The sequence below is a fragment of the Oncorhynchus nerka genome, linkage group LG22 (genome assembly GCF_034236695.1).
Source record: "Oncorhynchus nerka isolate Pitt River linkage group LG22, Oner_Uvic_2.0, whole genome shotgun sequence".
Lineage (NCBI taxonomy): Eukaryota > Metazoa > Chordata > Actinopteri > Salmoniformes > Salmonidae > Oncorhynchus > Oncorhynchus nerka.
This window is the reverse complement of record NC_088417.1, coordinates 16,814,181-16,828,305: the sequence shown is the minus strand read 5'-3', so window position 1 is coordinate 16,828,305 and position 14,125 is coordinate 16,814,181. Positions and strand designations below refer to the sequence as shown.

At 42.1% G+C, this 14,125-nt stretch overlaps 2 protein-coding genes across 4 annotated transcripts in view; one reads left to right on the top strand and one right to left on the bottom strand.

Annotated features, from left to right (window-relative positions):
* prkdc (protein kinase, DNA-activated, catalytic subunit) overlaps window positions 1-3,635 on the top strand; it is a 43,290-nt gene extending 39,655 nt beyond the window's left edge. Inside the window, exons 79-86 of the mRNA XM_029626308.2 lie at window positions 47-267; window positions 494-586; window positions 680-772; window positions 956-1,027; window positions 1,449-1,650; window positions 1,995-2,183; window positions 2,269-2,408; window positions 2,822-3,635. Of these exons, the coding sequence (XP_029482168.2) occupies window positions 47-267; window positions 494-586; window positions 680-772; window positions 956-1,027; window positions 1,449-1,650; window positions 1,995-2,183; window positions 2,269-2,408; window positions 2,822-3,026 (1,215 nt within the window). The 3' untranslated portion in view covers window positions 3,027-3,635. The remainder of the gene's footprint in view (window positions 1-46; window positions 268-493; window positions 587-679; window positions 773-955; window positions 1,028-1,448; window positions 1,651-1,994; window positions 2,184-2,268; window positions 2,409-2,821) is intronic.
* A 39-nt stretch (window positions 3,636-3,674) lies between these two features.
* On the bottom strand, window positions 3,675-10,425 carry LOC115104907 (GRB2-associated and regulator of MAPK protein 1-like). Of its 3 annotated transcripts, none has more exons than XM_029626309.2 (6): window positions 10,024-10,425; window positions 8,884-9,024; window positions 7,897-8,027; window positions 6,540-7,709; window positions 6,117-6,277; window positions 3,675-5,794 (listed from the first exon to the last, which is right to left on the bottom strand). In XM_029626309.2, exons 1-6 carry the CDS (start codon window positions 10,142-10,144, stop codon window positions 4,936-4,938), a joined length of 2,583 nt encoding a protein of 860 aa, XP_029482169.1. In that variant the 5' UTR covers window positions 10,145-10,425; the 3' UTR covers window positions 3,675-4,935. The 3 variants fall into 3 exon arrangements, with proteins under 3 accessions (XP_029482169.1, XP_029482170.1, XP_029482171.1); XM_029626310.2 differs by having other exon boundaries at window positions 3,675-5,791; XM_029626311.2 differs by lacking the exons at window positions 8,884-9,024; window positions 10,024-10,425 and having other exon boundaries at window positions 6,540-7,747; window positions 7,897-7,979.
* Window positions 10,426-14,125: the final 3,700 nt, after the last annotated feature.

Below are 14,125 nucleotides of genomic sequence, written 5' to 3'. Positions count from 1 at the left end.
GAAATAGTAGTAGCACTTCATTTAACTTCTGTGTGTCCGTCCCCAGGTAAAGGTGATGAACTCCATCCGGCGGCCCAAGCGTCTGATCGTGCGCGGGGACGACGAGCGGGAGTACCCATTTTTGGTGAAGGGCGGAGAGGACCTCCGTCAGGACCAGCGCATCGAACAGCTCTTCACCGTCATGAACATCCTCCTGGCCCAGAATACCACCTGCGCCCACAGCAGCATGCAGCTCCGAACCTACCAGGTGGTGCCCATAACCACCAGGTAGCTTTTCATGTTATTTAAAGTGTTTTCCCGACCCAGTCCTCAGGGCCAAAATATTTTATCCATCACTAGCACAAGTGATTCAACTACAAATCATCATTGTGTAAATGTGGCAGTTTAAAATTAACAGCTAGTATTGTAGTGTCAGGGGGTCATGAAGTTATTTTCTGTTTACCAAGCAGACAGCTCCTGTACTTTTCAGTATGTTTTTGATGTATCCTTACAGAATTGGACTGATTGAGTGGATGGAGAATACCTGTACGCTAAAAGACCTGCTGCTCCGCACCAGGACTGAGGAGGAGCAGCAGACTCTAACTAGGTACAGTAGTAGCAGATATGCCAAAAATCTACAACTGATCTCACTGACGATCTAGACAAAACAAATGTATCCTTTTGTCTTTGTTCACTGTAGACCGAATGAAGTCTATGACAACTGGCTCACCAAAGTCACCAAATCAGATGCTCGTCAAATACAAGGTATCGAACGCTATGCTGAGTCTTACAAGTAAGTCAACTGAACTGCGTGTTATACTTAAACATAATAACCTCACTGACCCTGTTATTATGCATTTATCTAGTAAATATGTATCCTGGGTGTTGTGCTGTAATAAATCCTATTTATGCCTTTGTTTTTTATAACCGTTCCAGATCATTTTCCATTTAAATGTATTTATGCCATCTATTACAGGATGGCAAATCGCAATGAAACAGTTCATCATTTCATGAAGATGGAACAGCTTGTACCGGGCGATCTGCTGAGGTGGGTTTCTAATTTCTATAATGACCTACACCATTGTGTATAGATGCAGCTATCAAGCCGTTACATTTAGTAAACAAACCTTTCCTTCCTCATTTTCTTGAAGAAATCCCTGATCTGACATGGCCGGATTGGTGAAAGCTACTGTTTGTGATAGAACGGTTTACACCTATCAATTTGTTTTTGATCAGTGCTTACTTCAAGAAAGAAAGGGATGAAGGATGTTTATTAACAGGGCCCAAAGCATTGATCCTATCAATTATCATTAGAGCACACTGAAGTGGAGCAGTCTTCAGTCCAATACCGAGGGACAATCCATGTCATGAAAAGTTTCTGTACACGTAATAGAAGATTAATCCAGCGTGTGCCGGCCATACATTCTTCTGCAAATTCAAAAAGGGCCGTTGTCAATCTTTTTTTCCAGGAGAGCGTTTGTCAGGATGAGCACCACCCCCGAAGCCTTCCTCTCTCTGCGCTCCCACTTCACCAGCTCCCATGCTTTGCTCTGTATCAGCCAATGGCTCCTGGGCATCGGCGACCGTCACCTCTCCAACTTCATGATCAACATGGAGACCGGTGGTATGATCGGAATCGACTTTGGCCACGCCTTTGGTTCTGCCACACAGGTGGGCACCCCTGACGTTTTGTTTTGAGGGCAGGGATAGTGTTGAGCAGTGTTTATTAATTCTGGCACATTTGTGTCTTTGTACTACACACGTGATTTTAAACCATCAAAGCAATTTATGAGTTGATCATTTGAATCAACTGTACAGTGGTAGGACAAAATAAATATTTTCACCCATTTGGGCTTCCAGGACCAGGATTAAGACTAACTGGTGTAGTGCATAGTACAGCCTCGTGAGTTGAATGTGCAAGCAGCTATTTATTACATTGGGTATATAAGCATAGTTTCTTTTTGAATGATATTTGTACAAGTTCACATCTCTACAAATATTTATTTCTTGCACAGTTCCTCCCCGTGCCAGAGCTGATGCCATTCCGCTTGACGAGGCAGTTTGTGAATCTGATGCAACCTATGAAACAGTCGGGCCTGATCCAGAGTGTGATGGTGCATTCGTTGAGAGCCTACAGGGCCAACCCTGAGCTGCTGCTCAACACCATGGATGTGTTTGTCAAGGAGCCGTCTCTGGACTGGAAGGTAGTAGTGCACGAGGTCTAGAGTACTTTAATACGATGTGTGTACATTATGACAATGTTACTAACTGGTTTTCACTAACCCTCAGAACTTTGAGCTGAAACAGCTGAAGAAGGGAGGCACTTGGACTGAGAGCGTCAACATAAAAGAAATTAACTGGTACCCTCTACAGAAAGTCAACTTTGCCAGAAGAAAACTAGAAGGAGCAAACCCTGCCACCATAACCAGGTAGGCAATATTTCCTCAGTGGATAACTTTAATTGATTTTGTGTCCAGGGAGTTTTGAAATTGGGTTTTCAAAGTCAGGGTGTTAACTTGTGTATATGTCTTAAGAGCTCGATTCAATCAAATCCGCACATGGTGAAGAGATCAGCGCAAAGTAAATGAGAACTTTGACCCGGGATTCAGTCTAACGCAGATTAATGACCTGTGCACAATTATTTCCCTTTAAAGGCAATTTCCCCAACATTTACGGAGATACATTTGCTGTGAACTCCACGGATGTTGGCTAAAGCAGAAATCCCTGATCAGTTAATCGCAGTGCACTAGTAATTTATTAGCGCTTGTTTGAATCCCGGCCTTAAACATTTCTTTGGTAGGATGGCTGAATCTGGCCCTTAATCTCTCTTGTTTGTTTTTAGTGAGGAGCTGAAGCTGGGCTTTGAGAAGGACTCTGCCTTCAAGGCCATGCAGTCTGTGGCATTGGGAAATGAGGAGCATAATGTGCGTGCCCGGCTGGGGCCCGACGGCCTGTCGGTAGAGAGCCAGGTGGACTGTCTTTTGGACCAGGCCATGGACCCCAACATTCTGGGGAGGGTCTGGGTGGGCTGGGAGCCCTGGATCTGAAATGCACACATCTCTCCCAATGAGGCCCCTCCGAGACACAACTTAACTATGTTTGAATACTTTAAAAACACATCCTTCCCTGAAGTAATCACTGATTCAACAAAAATGTTTTGCATGTCAGCAATCAAGTTTAATATCACTTTCTAAATACATAAATACAGCCGGTATGACGCCTGTTGTGTCATACGAAGCAAAATGCATGAAACCCGGCTGTACTGCTGTATTTTGAAAGTTATATATCTTAAACGTAATTGCTGACATACATTTTGGGACTACATCAACAATGGACTAATGAAACAAATACCAAATTATAATTTTAGGGTGGAATTTTCCTAAGGATCAGAGATTTCTTCAAGGGAACGAGGAAGCATGTGTTCCTATAGTATTCAAACAGGACCAATCGACTGTTGCCCGCGATATAGTGCTGATGTTGTTCCTTATAGATTATGAAGTCCTGTCTTCAGTCTTTTTATGATTGTTTATCAAAAAAAATGCTTAAATGAATTCTAACACACTCAAATTAGACACTTCATTGTTTAACTGTCTTTTTGTTTGTTTGGAAGGCACTGCATGGCGAATCATTGAATAAAACAGCCTTCCTTCGCTGTGCATTTGCAAGGTTGTCGTCATTGTAGCTCAGCCAAAAGATAAGACGTGTCCATGTTTATTGATCATAGACAACCATAGAAAGAGTTAGGTCAAAACATAATGGGGGTTCATAAGTATGTTTTCCCATGACAGTTTGTAGATGCATTCTCCAGTTCATGGTCCTGTGCTACTGATCATTTACTGTCATAACAGTACAGTAATTTGACACACAAACACTGGAAAAATGACACGGTGTATTCCGTAAGGGGAAATGTTGCAGATAGCTATAGTCGTAACATGATTTCACATTTCTATACATGAATCATAACTGTGCTATACAAAGCATATCTATCTGAACGTTTTGTTACGCTTCACCACCTTGAACCCCAGCTAAATGTAGTATCGTTAATGGTCTATGGTGGGTTAAGGCAGATTAGTCTGGTCAGTCTCAAATCAGAGAATCTGTACAATAAGGGAAGATATTGTTATCCCAGATTATATCAAATTAATCCATGGCTAGTAGTTATTAAATACTCTTTAAAACCCATGTAACATATCCTTAGTTTAAATAGCAAGTTCTCCGTTTAATTTGTCAAACCATTGTCCTTTAGCAACGGTACATCCCGGTAGTTGTTTCTTGAACCCCAATGCTTCCTCTAACCATTACAAGGTCAACGTTGGTTAAAAAAAATGAAATATAGATTTAAGGACACTTGTCATGAGTTGATTCACAGTCTATTTGTACTGGCAACGGCGGTTTTACTCAAGTGCATTTCATTATGTGGAATATTAAGTTATTGTATTGGTGGTTATTACTTGCATATTAATTCAGCATTACAAGAAGCACACACACGTATAAATTAGTTAAATGCCATCGCTTAGATCGCAAACTTTCATGAATAACCTCATTACTTCTGTTAAGGCTTTGGGTTAAAGCAAATAGTAACGGAGTTGAGGGAATGTCCCTAAAGAGGACAAACCGATATAATGACAAGTTAACACAACAAACACATCCCTGTTACATAGACAACTGTAATGATTACCAGGGTTGGACTTCGGAGAGCTGGATTGACAAGTTAGGCAGCCACCTTCGACTGCCCTTGGTTTTCTGGTTTAACAAGAAAGCTTAACGTTGAGTGTGGGTTATTGAGGGTATATAGTCATTTATATACTATGCCCAATTCATGTGTTATCCTTCTCAAAGAACTTGAATGTGCAGAGTTGTTTCATCTGGCCAACTTCTGCTATATGAAATAACCCCCAGAATCATTTCTGGATGTGCATAGCATTTGAGTACAAAACATTTTGTTAAAGGGTTTGGCTATATTTTAGGCCTCCAACCTTTAATAAACTGCATGAGTTTCTTCACTTGGAGTTTGCTTAACTTGAAGTCCTCCGTCAGAATCTCCTCCGTAAGCTGCAGAAGTAGATTCCCATCGATTTTCTCTGTCACGAACGAAGACACAATGTCACCGGAAATGCCGATGAACCGTAACGATTTGGACACCTCTTCGATGGAAAGTCCAGAGAGGTTGGTGGGTGGTTGCCATTGTCCTCCGGGGGCTGGCAGGGAGGGGGAGGACAGTGGCGATAGGGGGGGATAGGAGATGGAGAATATTTCTGTCGTTGTGACCTGGTTGTGTTGTTGGCTGACCAGGCACTTTAGAGTGTCCTGTGCCGTATCTTCGACAGAATCTTTACATGTCTCGTTTGATTTGGGCGTCCTCGGTGGCAAGATGGGGCACGATAGGCTTTGTTTAGTGTTACATTCGTCTATCATATTGTCTCTGTACATTTCCAGGGTGTAGCTCAACGACTTGGTGCAAAACTGATTAGTGTATGAGGCTTTGTGGGATTTCAAGGGGATGGCGCTACCGCCCTTCTGCTCTTTTCTATCAAAGTCCAAAAGGCATGGCGACTTGGGGGTGCCAGAGGGTCTTTTTCTAGGATAGCTGTAGTAACTTCGACAGGGGATGGGCAGGAACTCCTCCATGCTTTGAGAATCCCCTCCACAGAAGTCGTTGGGCCACGATAGTCTAGAAGGGCAGGAGAGTACGCTGTCGAGAGGTGGGCTCACGTGGGATGCTGTCAGGCACTCCTTGTTGCCCTTGACCCAGTTACAGGGGTAACATACGTGGTTCTGCTCGTCTGCCTCGGTCACTTCATTCTCTCCTCCACTGCTGCGAGCAAAACAAAAATAAGTTAGTGAAAGAACTAGGTACGAGTTGAGTCTAAACACTGCTAAAATATTCTGAAATAATGTCACATAGGGCTAAATGTAGCCCAACACTCCAGACCATTGGGAGGGAAACAAGGGCTATTGACTAGTCCGCAATGTGTAAGGAAGTGTGTACATAAGTTGTTTTTAATGGTAATTTCAATGTATCATCTAGGATCAGAATAAAATCCATAGACCAAATCCTAAATTGAGTGGTGTGTGTGAAACATGCATTGAAGTCCAAAGGTATGCGCAAATGATGAGGCTACACATTGGGATTTTACATGCTGTGTAGGCCTGAGGAATAATAGGAGAGAGTGGGGCTTGGAGAGCGCGTTTCCGTCTGCCGAGCCTTAGCTACAGCCGGCGTTGGGGTGGACATCATCTGCTTGGAACTTCGGGGGGGAATGGGAGGGGCGTTCAAATGACGGCATTCTACCTTCACCTGGAGAGGAAGGTAAATCAGAAAGCCTCAAACCATTCCAAAACAGACAGTGAAAACAAGCAATGAACAACTGCTAGGTAATTTGGGAGATGGTTTGTTTTTAGCTGTGAGAGGATGTTTACACCAGTAAAGAATATTAAATTGTTACAATGTAATGTCTCAAATATAATTAACATCAATATTTTCTCCAATTTGCTTGGTAGTAATACTGGAATATTAGTTGTTAAATGTAGCCATGATGATAGAATTCATGTGTACTCACAGCTTCAGACTTTGGTGGGACTGGGGGCGGAGCTAGACAGATTTCAGAGCTGACCATTGGACCCATATGACAGGAGGAGGCGGGGTATGATATGACAGCCGTGGAGGTGGCGATGGTGTTGCTGGTGCCTCTTGGATCCTCGCCGCCTACACTGTGCCCTCCTCTTCCCCGACTTGATCTCAAGTGGTCCAGCCACAGCTCCTCGTAGGGAACATCTGACTTGCTCATGTCCTCCAGCAGCTCAGGGAAGAGGTACTCTGTGTCAACTGAATCAGCCAGCACGCCCTCGGATGGCAGGAGCACCCAGTCTCCGCACAGTGTCATGCAGCCCTGCAGGTTGACCTCGCTGTTGCTGTGCAGGTTGTTGCCATAGACACACACCGAGAGCCGGTGGAATGACTGGGTAAGCTCGTCACGGGCGTACGTGAGAGAGCTGGGCATGTGCGAGGGGCAGCCGTTGCTGCTACCATCACTACTCTTCTTGGGGCTCCTCCCATCAACGTCATTCCAGTCGGTCCTGACATCACGCACAGCACGGGAATAGTCGTCAATGTCAAACTGCTCCTGGCAGTAGGTGAACCAGCGGTGCACCATGGTGTCCAGCCACAGCTCGTTCTGAAGCAACCCTTCAGGGATGATGAACTTGGGCATGGAGGCCATGTGGAGCGGGAAGTGGACGGGGATGATCTTGTTACTGCGCAGCACGCAGCCCACCACCACCGTCTTGGTCTGGATGTTGACCAACTTGTAGCGGTGACTCTCGCGGATCAGGTGGACGTCATGCTGGTTGCGCGGCGGGCTGCCAGGCACGCTGACGTTGACGGGCAGTCGGGTCTTCTCCACGATGTTGCGGATGGTGTGCTCCCCCTCCTGCATCTGAAGCTCTAGGGGGCTGCAGGTGCTGAAGCGACCCTTACACTGGAAGGGCAGGCTGACACTCTCGTTGGTCCGGTGGTTCATGCAGATGAGGCAGGGCATCTTGCCACGGCTCGCGATCTTGCTGATGGAGTTGAGCTTGCCGATTTTCTTGAAGATGGTGTTGAAGCGAGACTTCTCCTTGGACGCCTTGGCGTACAGGATCTCTGCCTGGCCCATGAGGGTGAGCTCATCACCGGTGCTTAGTGTGATGTTGTACACCTCCGTGTCCTCGTTGCATTCGCCCGAAGCCATCTGTGAGACGAGGATGTGTTGGATTGTAGTCTCATAGCCTAAAGATCACATAACTATAACCCCTAAAAACACTCCAATTGACCTCTTTATGACAATGTCACATCTGTAGATTTTGGAAATGTACATAACTCACAAGTCACTAAGGCTATAATCAACTTTGATTAACTATCAACCAATAGCAACTGACCTTCACATTGAACGTAATTTCCTCCATGACATACACCCGTTCGGGAAATGCTTTGGCCACCTCCTCCACACTGTTGAAGTACTGCACCGGCTCCTTGACATCTCTGTCCTGCTCCAGCAGCTTAAACTGACCTACAGGAAGGGGTGGAGAGAATCAGACAGGATAGACTGGCTGCATGTTACCTTTGTTTATGTTACTGGATAGGATAGGCCCTTTTAGTTTAGTCTGTGCTTCAAAAGGAAATATCTCTGAAATATTTCAGTGAACACACAACAAAGACCCATTGGGAACATTGCTATCTGAATAACCCTGGTTCCCAGCAGTAGCCTCAGCCTGCACCAGGCCAAGCTTTCATTGCAACCTCAATGTTCCAGTTATGTACAGTGTTTCCGTGAATCAGTTTTACAGTCTGGCTAAGTACACTTCCCATATGCTGTGAGGCGAGAGCATTGATCATATGTCAGTCTGAGGTCCCATCGGCCAGATCAGTTGGATTGGCGCAGGCGCAGCAGAGAGTCAGTGATGTAAAACGGGTACCGTCTGTGTAATCATTGATTCAAGCCTGAGAGGCTTTTAAGATTAGTGAAATGGGACTGTGCCTGTTCTAAACCCTGAGCAAACAGTACAATGTGCATGTTGCATATTTGATTCTAGCACAGGATTTCAAATGTACTGGTTGTACAAATCAATGTATTTTTCCTTGATTAACTTCAATGGCTTTAGAAAGGCATTGAAAAGCTTGTTAACAATAAAATAAGCTTTTAGCAAAGATCTGTCTAATCAGTCCATGTGAAGTGTGATGTAAAATAGGTTGCTTAAATGATATGCTAGAATGTGGCAAGGGAGAGTCAGTGAATGTTGTAAAGGTTGAGTGGGTTTAGTTTACTGATTAATATTACTCGAAGGCATTCACATACATCTGAATAAACATTGCCACGTGAACCACTGACAAAGTAGATTTAAAAATGGAACAGTGATTTGACTAACCTTCATAATGTACCGGGATCTCTATTTTGGGCCCAATGACATAATGGCCTTCCTCCAGACTGTGTGCAGTGATTGTAGTCCATTGACGACAGGAATGAATCAAGAGGTAGTCATTGTCTCGTAAGACGTCCACCAACTCACCTGGAGAAGAGAGACACTTTCATTCAAATTACACAAGTGGCAAACATCAGTCATAAAAAAAGAGGCACAATTTCACAGATTGATTTGAATACAGTAATATCAATCATTTAAATGTATAACTAGTTATCAGTCCCTCATGAATGGTATATTTTACATGATTAACGTTAGCGTATCACCTCTTTAATGTAGACTAAGCATTAATCTAGACTTATAACTGTAGGCTAAAATGAAAATAATAGTTTTAAATGGCTATGTAACTAACACTTTAAATAGAACTGTAGATATGGCTATCATCATGGCCTAAACCAAATTACATTTGCTCTATTGTTTAGCTACGTTTTTGTTGGTAGCCCACTCGGACTGCATTTCACAGTATATTTTCTGTATGCATACATGCATTATACCAAGCAACCTAAGGAGGGTATGCGACAGAAAAAAACTAGTGCAATGCATTCCTCTTTCAATTACAAATATAGCGTTATGTTTTTATTTAACTAGGAAAGTCAGTTAATAACTAATTATTATTTACAATGATGGCCTACCCCGGCTAAACCCTAACGACACTGGGCCAATTGTACGCTGCCCTATGGGACTCCCAATCACGGCCGGTTGTGATACAGCCTGGAATCGAACCAGGGTCAGTATGACGCCTCTAGCACTGAGATGCAGTGCCGGGAACTTAACAATCAAGCAATGAATCTAGCTAGCTACAAGCGGTTATACATTTCTATCTTTTCAAATGTTATTAAAAAGCTAGGTAAGCTTTTGCAACTTTGTTGACTAACGTTAGCTACGTTGTCAACAATGACAGAGTAGATAACTGTTAGTTCAATTGGCTAGCAACCATTAACTGGCTAACATTAGATGGCTATGCATCTTAGCTAGCTAACCTAGATAGTTAGGTTGGAGGCTAGCTAACTTAATTGGCTTATTGCCATTTTAAGCAGCGTATTAACTCGTTAACCCTTACTAAAAACAAATTGCTCAAAATGTACCTACCACTGTCCAACTTCACAATTTGGGGCAATCTATAAACACTGACAAGTCGATCTAAGGGTAAAGACGTCGTGCTCCATGATACATCTTTCAAATTGTTGTACAGCATTGATCCAAGGTCCATGTTAGCTTGTAAACAGACGACATGCGTAGCATGAACGCACCACTTCCCGGCGTTGCTGCTAGCTTTGCATTGTTTTCAGTCATGTAACCTACACCTTTCTTTTGGTTCGGTTTTGTTTATTTTGAGGTTAGCTAGCTATTTTTTTCATGAATTGTCGCACAGCCATGTTAGCTCCGTAATAGCTAGTATGCTAGTTGCACCTAAATTGACAGGAAATGCTGTGTATTGAAACCATAGATATCTGCACATGCCAGACGCCTACTTCTCAAACTATTCCCTTGTCTGGGTCGTCACTAGTTACCACAGCCATAAACCCCGCCTATTTCTAAAATGTTACACTGCTAATCTAATGCCTAACCCTAACCTTAAAGACAAAAAAGCACATTTTTGTTTCCATTCGTTTGTACGATATAGCCGGTTTTTACTATGGCCTGCCAGTCAGATGTTGAATTCACCGCAAGGCCAAGCTTGAGATTCAACACAAACTGGGGAATCCAAGGGAGAATATCATGAGTTAATTCAGGTCTTTATTTTTACTTTGTGTCCTACTCGAACAACTATCAGGCTGACAAATATGTTACGCATATAAAATATATAAACGCATATATTGTGCTTTAAATGTTATGCATATTATTTATCCACACGAGAAATAAACTAGTTAAATTACTTAAAAGTGGGAGCTGAAGAAGATCGGTGCATGCAAGGTGGGGGATCAAAACAGCCAATATCCTTCTTGAGTCCACTTTCAACCTTATATGCCTAGGCTACTCCAGCACCATTCATGCATTCATTTGTAATGCTATACTTGTAGGTGAGTGTGACCTGTTGGTCAATGTTATTAAACCATGCTTGTTTTTTTAGAGAAGGTCACACAGACCCTGTCGTTTTCCACACTGTCCTTTTGTATCTAGAGATACAGTACTTTATATCTATCAAGCTAGGAGCATATAGGTGGCGTACTTGATCTTGTGGATAGCCTTTCTCTTGGTCCAAGTCAGAGATAAGTCTTAACAAAGCCAGCTGTTGCCTCTTTGAAAGGAACATGAACAGCGTTTTCTCAGATCAATACTCTCTGTCACGTAAATAGATCAAGAAGACTACATATGGAACGCCGTTTGGGTCTTAAAGTACGTGGTCAAAACGCGACATGTTTTATGCTGTGTGTGTAAAGTAAACAGGTGCAGGCGCTAAATTAACGCCTACACTAATCAAATAAGCGCGTGCAAATGTGCTTGCAGGCTGTTCAACATGTGCTAAATAAAGCAGCAGAGAAGACCTGATTCATCAATTAATGTAGGTGATTCTTACCTGGTTGGCATGCATGCACAACACAAGGTATGCTTCTACACTCGTATGTGTACCATACGGTTAAACACTGATCTACAACAGCACCGACTGTCTTAATTTCAGTGTGCGTGAGATATTTCTCTGTGTATGATGAAGTGCAGTGCAAGTTACTTGACTTTTATGAAGACAAGTGATGAAACTGCAAATGGCATACATCAAACTGATGAACTGGATATTAGACACATCACAGCCTATGCAGTAGATAATGCCAATGTCAACTTTGAAAAACACCACTCCGTTTACCAGTTATTGAGCAGTGCCAACAATCGTATTCTGAAAGCTAATTGCCCAGCTCACATAGCTCGTTAATACCGAGGTAAAGACAGTTTCAAGTTGGATATTCGCGCTTTCAAACCATTTGAGCCACAGACTCCAAATAGGTGTCATGATGTTGGAAAAATTGCACAGGTCTTATTTTCACGATTTGGACGTTAATTCGCTTTCCAACGCAAATAAACGTGGAAATGTGAGCAGCATCAAGTTTAATTAGTTAGGGAGGGTAAACAAAGTACAAACTTTTTTTTTTACAATTGAATTTCAATAGCTCCTTGGTCATGTCAATTACAACCCTAAGAAGCTTGCAGTGGATATACACCCATATTGCATAACCTCTAGTCCTGTTTCTTCTATATTGTTGTACATTAATAATAGTTTGACAATTAGGGTTTCAGTCCAGTGTTTACCCTTTTTCTTTAATATTTATCTATAATAATTGGTAGTTCTATGTACTTCCCTGTTTGTTTTTTTGCCACAGTATTTAACAGTACACAATAGGAGAGAGACAGATAATATCTCCTTTCATCGTTAATATCAACAATAAAGGGCAAAGTACGAGAGTTATGTTATTAATTGTCCAAAGCAGGGATGGAGAGTGAGCTAGTAAGGTAGGCTGCAGTGGGTTTACTGGTCAATACATATACTGAACATGTAACCACAGTAATGATGGCCAGTAAATCAATGAATACAAATGTAATATTGACAAATTAAACACATTTTAGACCTTGAATCTTTTCCAACATGTCAACAGACACTTTACTGCAAGTAATTACGAAACATTTCAGTGTTAACTTTCTCTTTATCCCTGGTTGGTGTACATTTCAGAGCCTCTTCAGTGTGGATGGGGTATAGCATACATTTTCTACAACAAAGACATCCCTTCCAGTTTCTGTTCTTTACTCTGTATAACTCTTTCATCTTCATTCCTAGGCACAGCACATGGAACCACCATTGGCATGCAAAACATTCAATCTAAAACAAAGCACAAGACCCTATAAATAATATCAATGCATTATGACAAATTAGCCATCCATTGTGTTAAATCATAAATTGTCTTTACATGCCGTCACTTTTGTCAAAAGATTATAAACATGCCGGTATCGGCGTTGAAAAATCATAATCAGTCAACCTCTAATACACACAGCCTAAATTATAGGCACTGAACCATTTACAGGCAATAATAAAAGTAGCATATAGGATCCAACCCTATCAGAGTGAATAAATGTAGTTTATTTCAATATTGGCAGTTTTTCATCAGTACGTCCTTAAAGAAAGTCATATCACAGACTACAGTGCCCACCAAATCTGACAATCGAGAATGAATTGTAAGCACCAAAAGTGTGTTTGAAGTCAGTAGGTCACATATGACCAAGGAGCTGTTGAAATTCAAAAATGTTAATACATTTAAAATAGTGCCAGATGTAAATCAACAAAAAAAAAGTGTGCAATGTGTGTCTATGCCATCGGGTTAGCTACAACCAGTTTTGAACGTTGTAGGAGTAATGGTTAAAGAGCTATTGAAATGTGTGTCTATGCCATCGGGTTAGCTACAACCAGTTTTGAAAGTTGTAGGAGTAATGGTTAAAGAGCTATTGAAATGTGTGTCTATGCCATCGGGTTAGCTACAACCAGTTTTGAAAGTTGTAGGAGTAATGGTTAAAGAGCTATTGAAATGTGTGTCTATGCCATCGGGTTAGCTACAACCAGTTTTGAAAGTTGTAGGAGTAATGGTTAAAGAGCTATTGAAATGTGTGTCTATGCCATCGGGTTAGCTACAACCAGTTTTGAACGTTGTAGGAGTAATGGTTAAAGAGCTATTGAAATGTGTGTCTATGCCATCGGGTTAGCTACAACCAGTTTTGAAAGTTGTAGGAGTAATGGTTAAAGAGCTATTGAAATGTGTGTCTATGCCAAGCTACAACCAGTTTTGAAAGTTGTAGGAGTAATGGTTAAAGAGCTATTGAAATGTGTGTCTATGCCATCGGGTTAGCTACAACCAGTTTTGAAAGTTGTAGGAGTAATGGTTAAAGAGCTATTGAAATGTGTGTCTATGCCATCGGGTTAGCTACAACCAGTTTTGAACGTTGTAGGAGTAATGGTTAAAGAGCTATTGAAATGTGTGTCTATGCCATCGGGTTAGCTACAACCAGTTTTGAACGTTGTAGGAGTAATGGTTAAAGAGCTATTGAAATGTGTGTCTATGCCATCGGGTTAGCTACAACCAGTTTTGAACGTTGTAGGAGTAATGGTTAAAGAGCTATTATAATGTGTGTCTATGCCATCGGGTTAGCTACAACCAGTTTTGAACGTTGTAGGAGTAATGGTTAAAGAGCTATTGAAATGTGTGTCTATGCCATC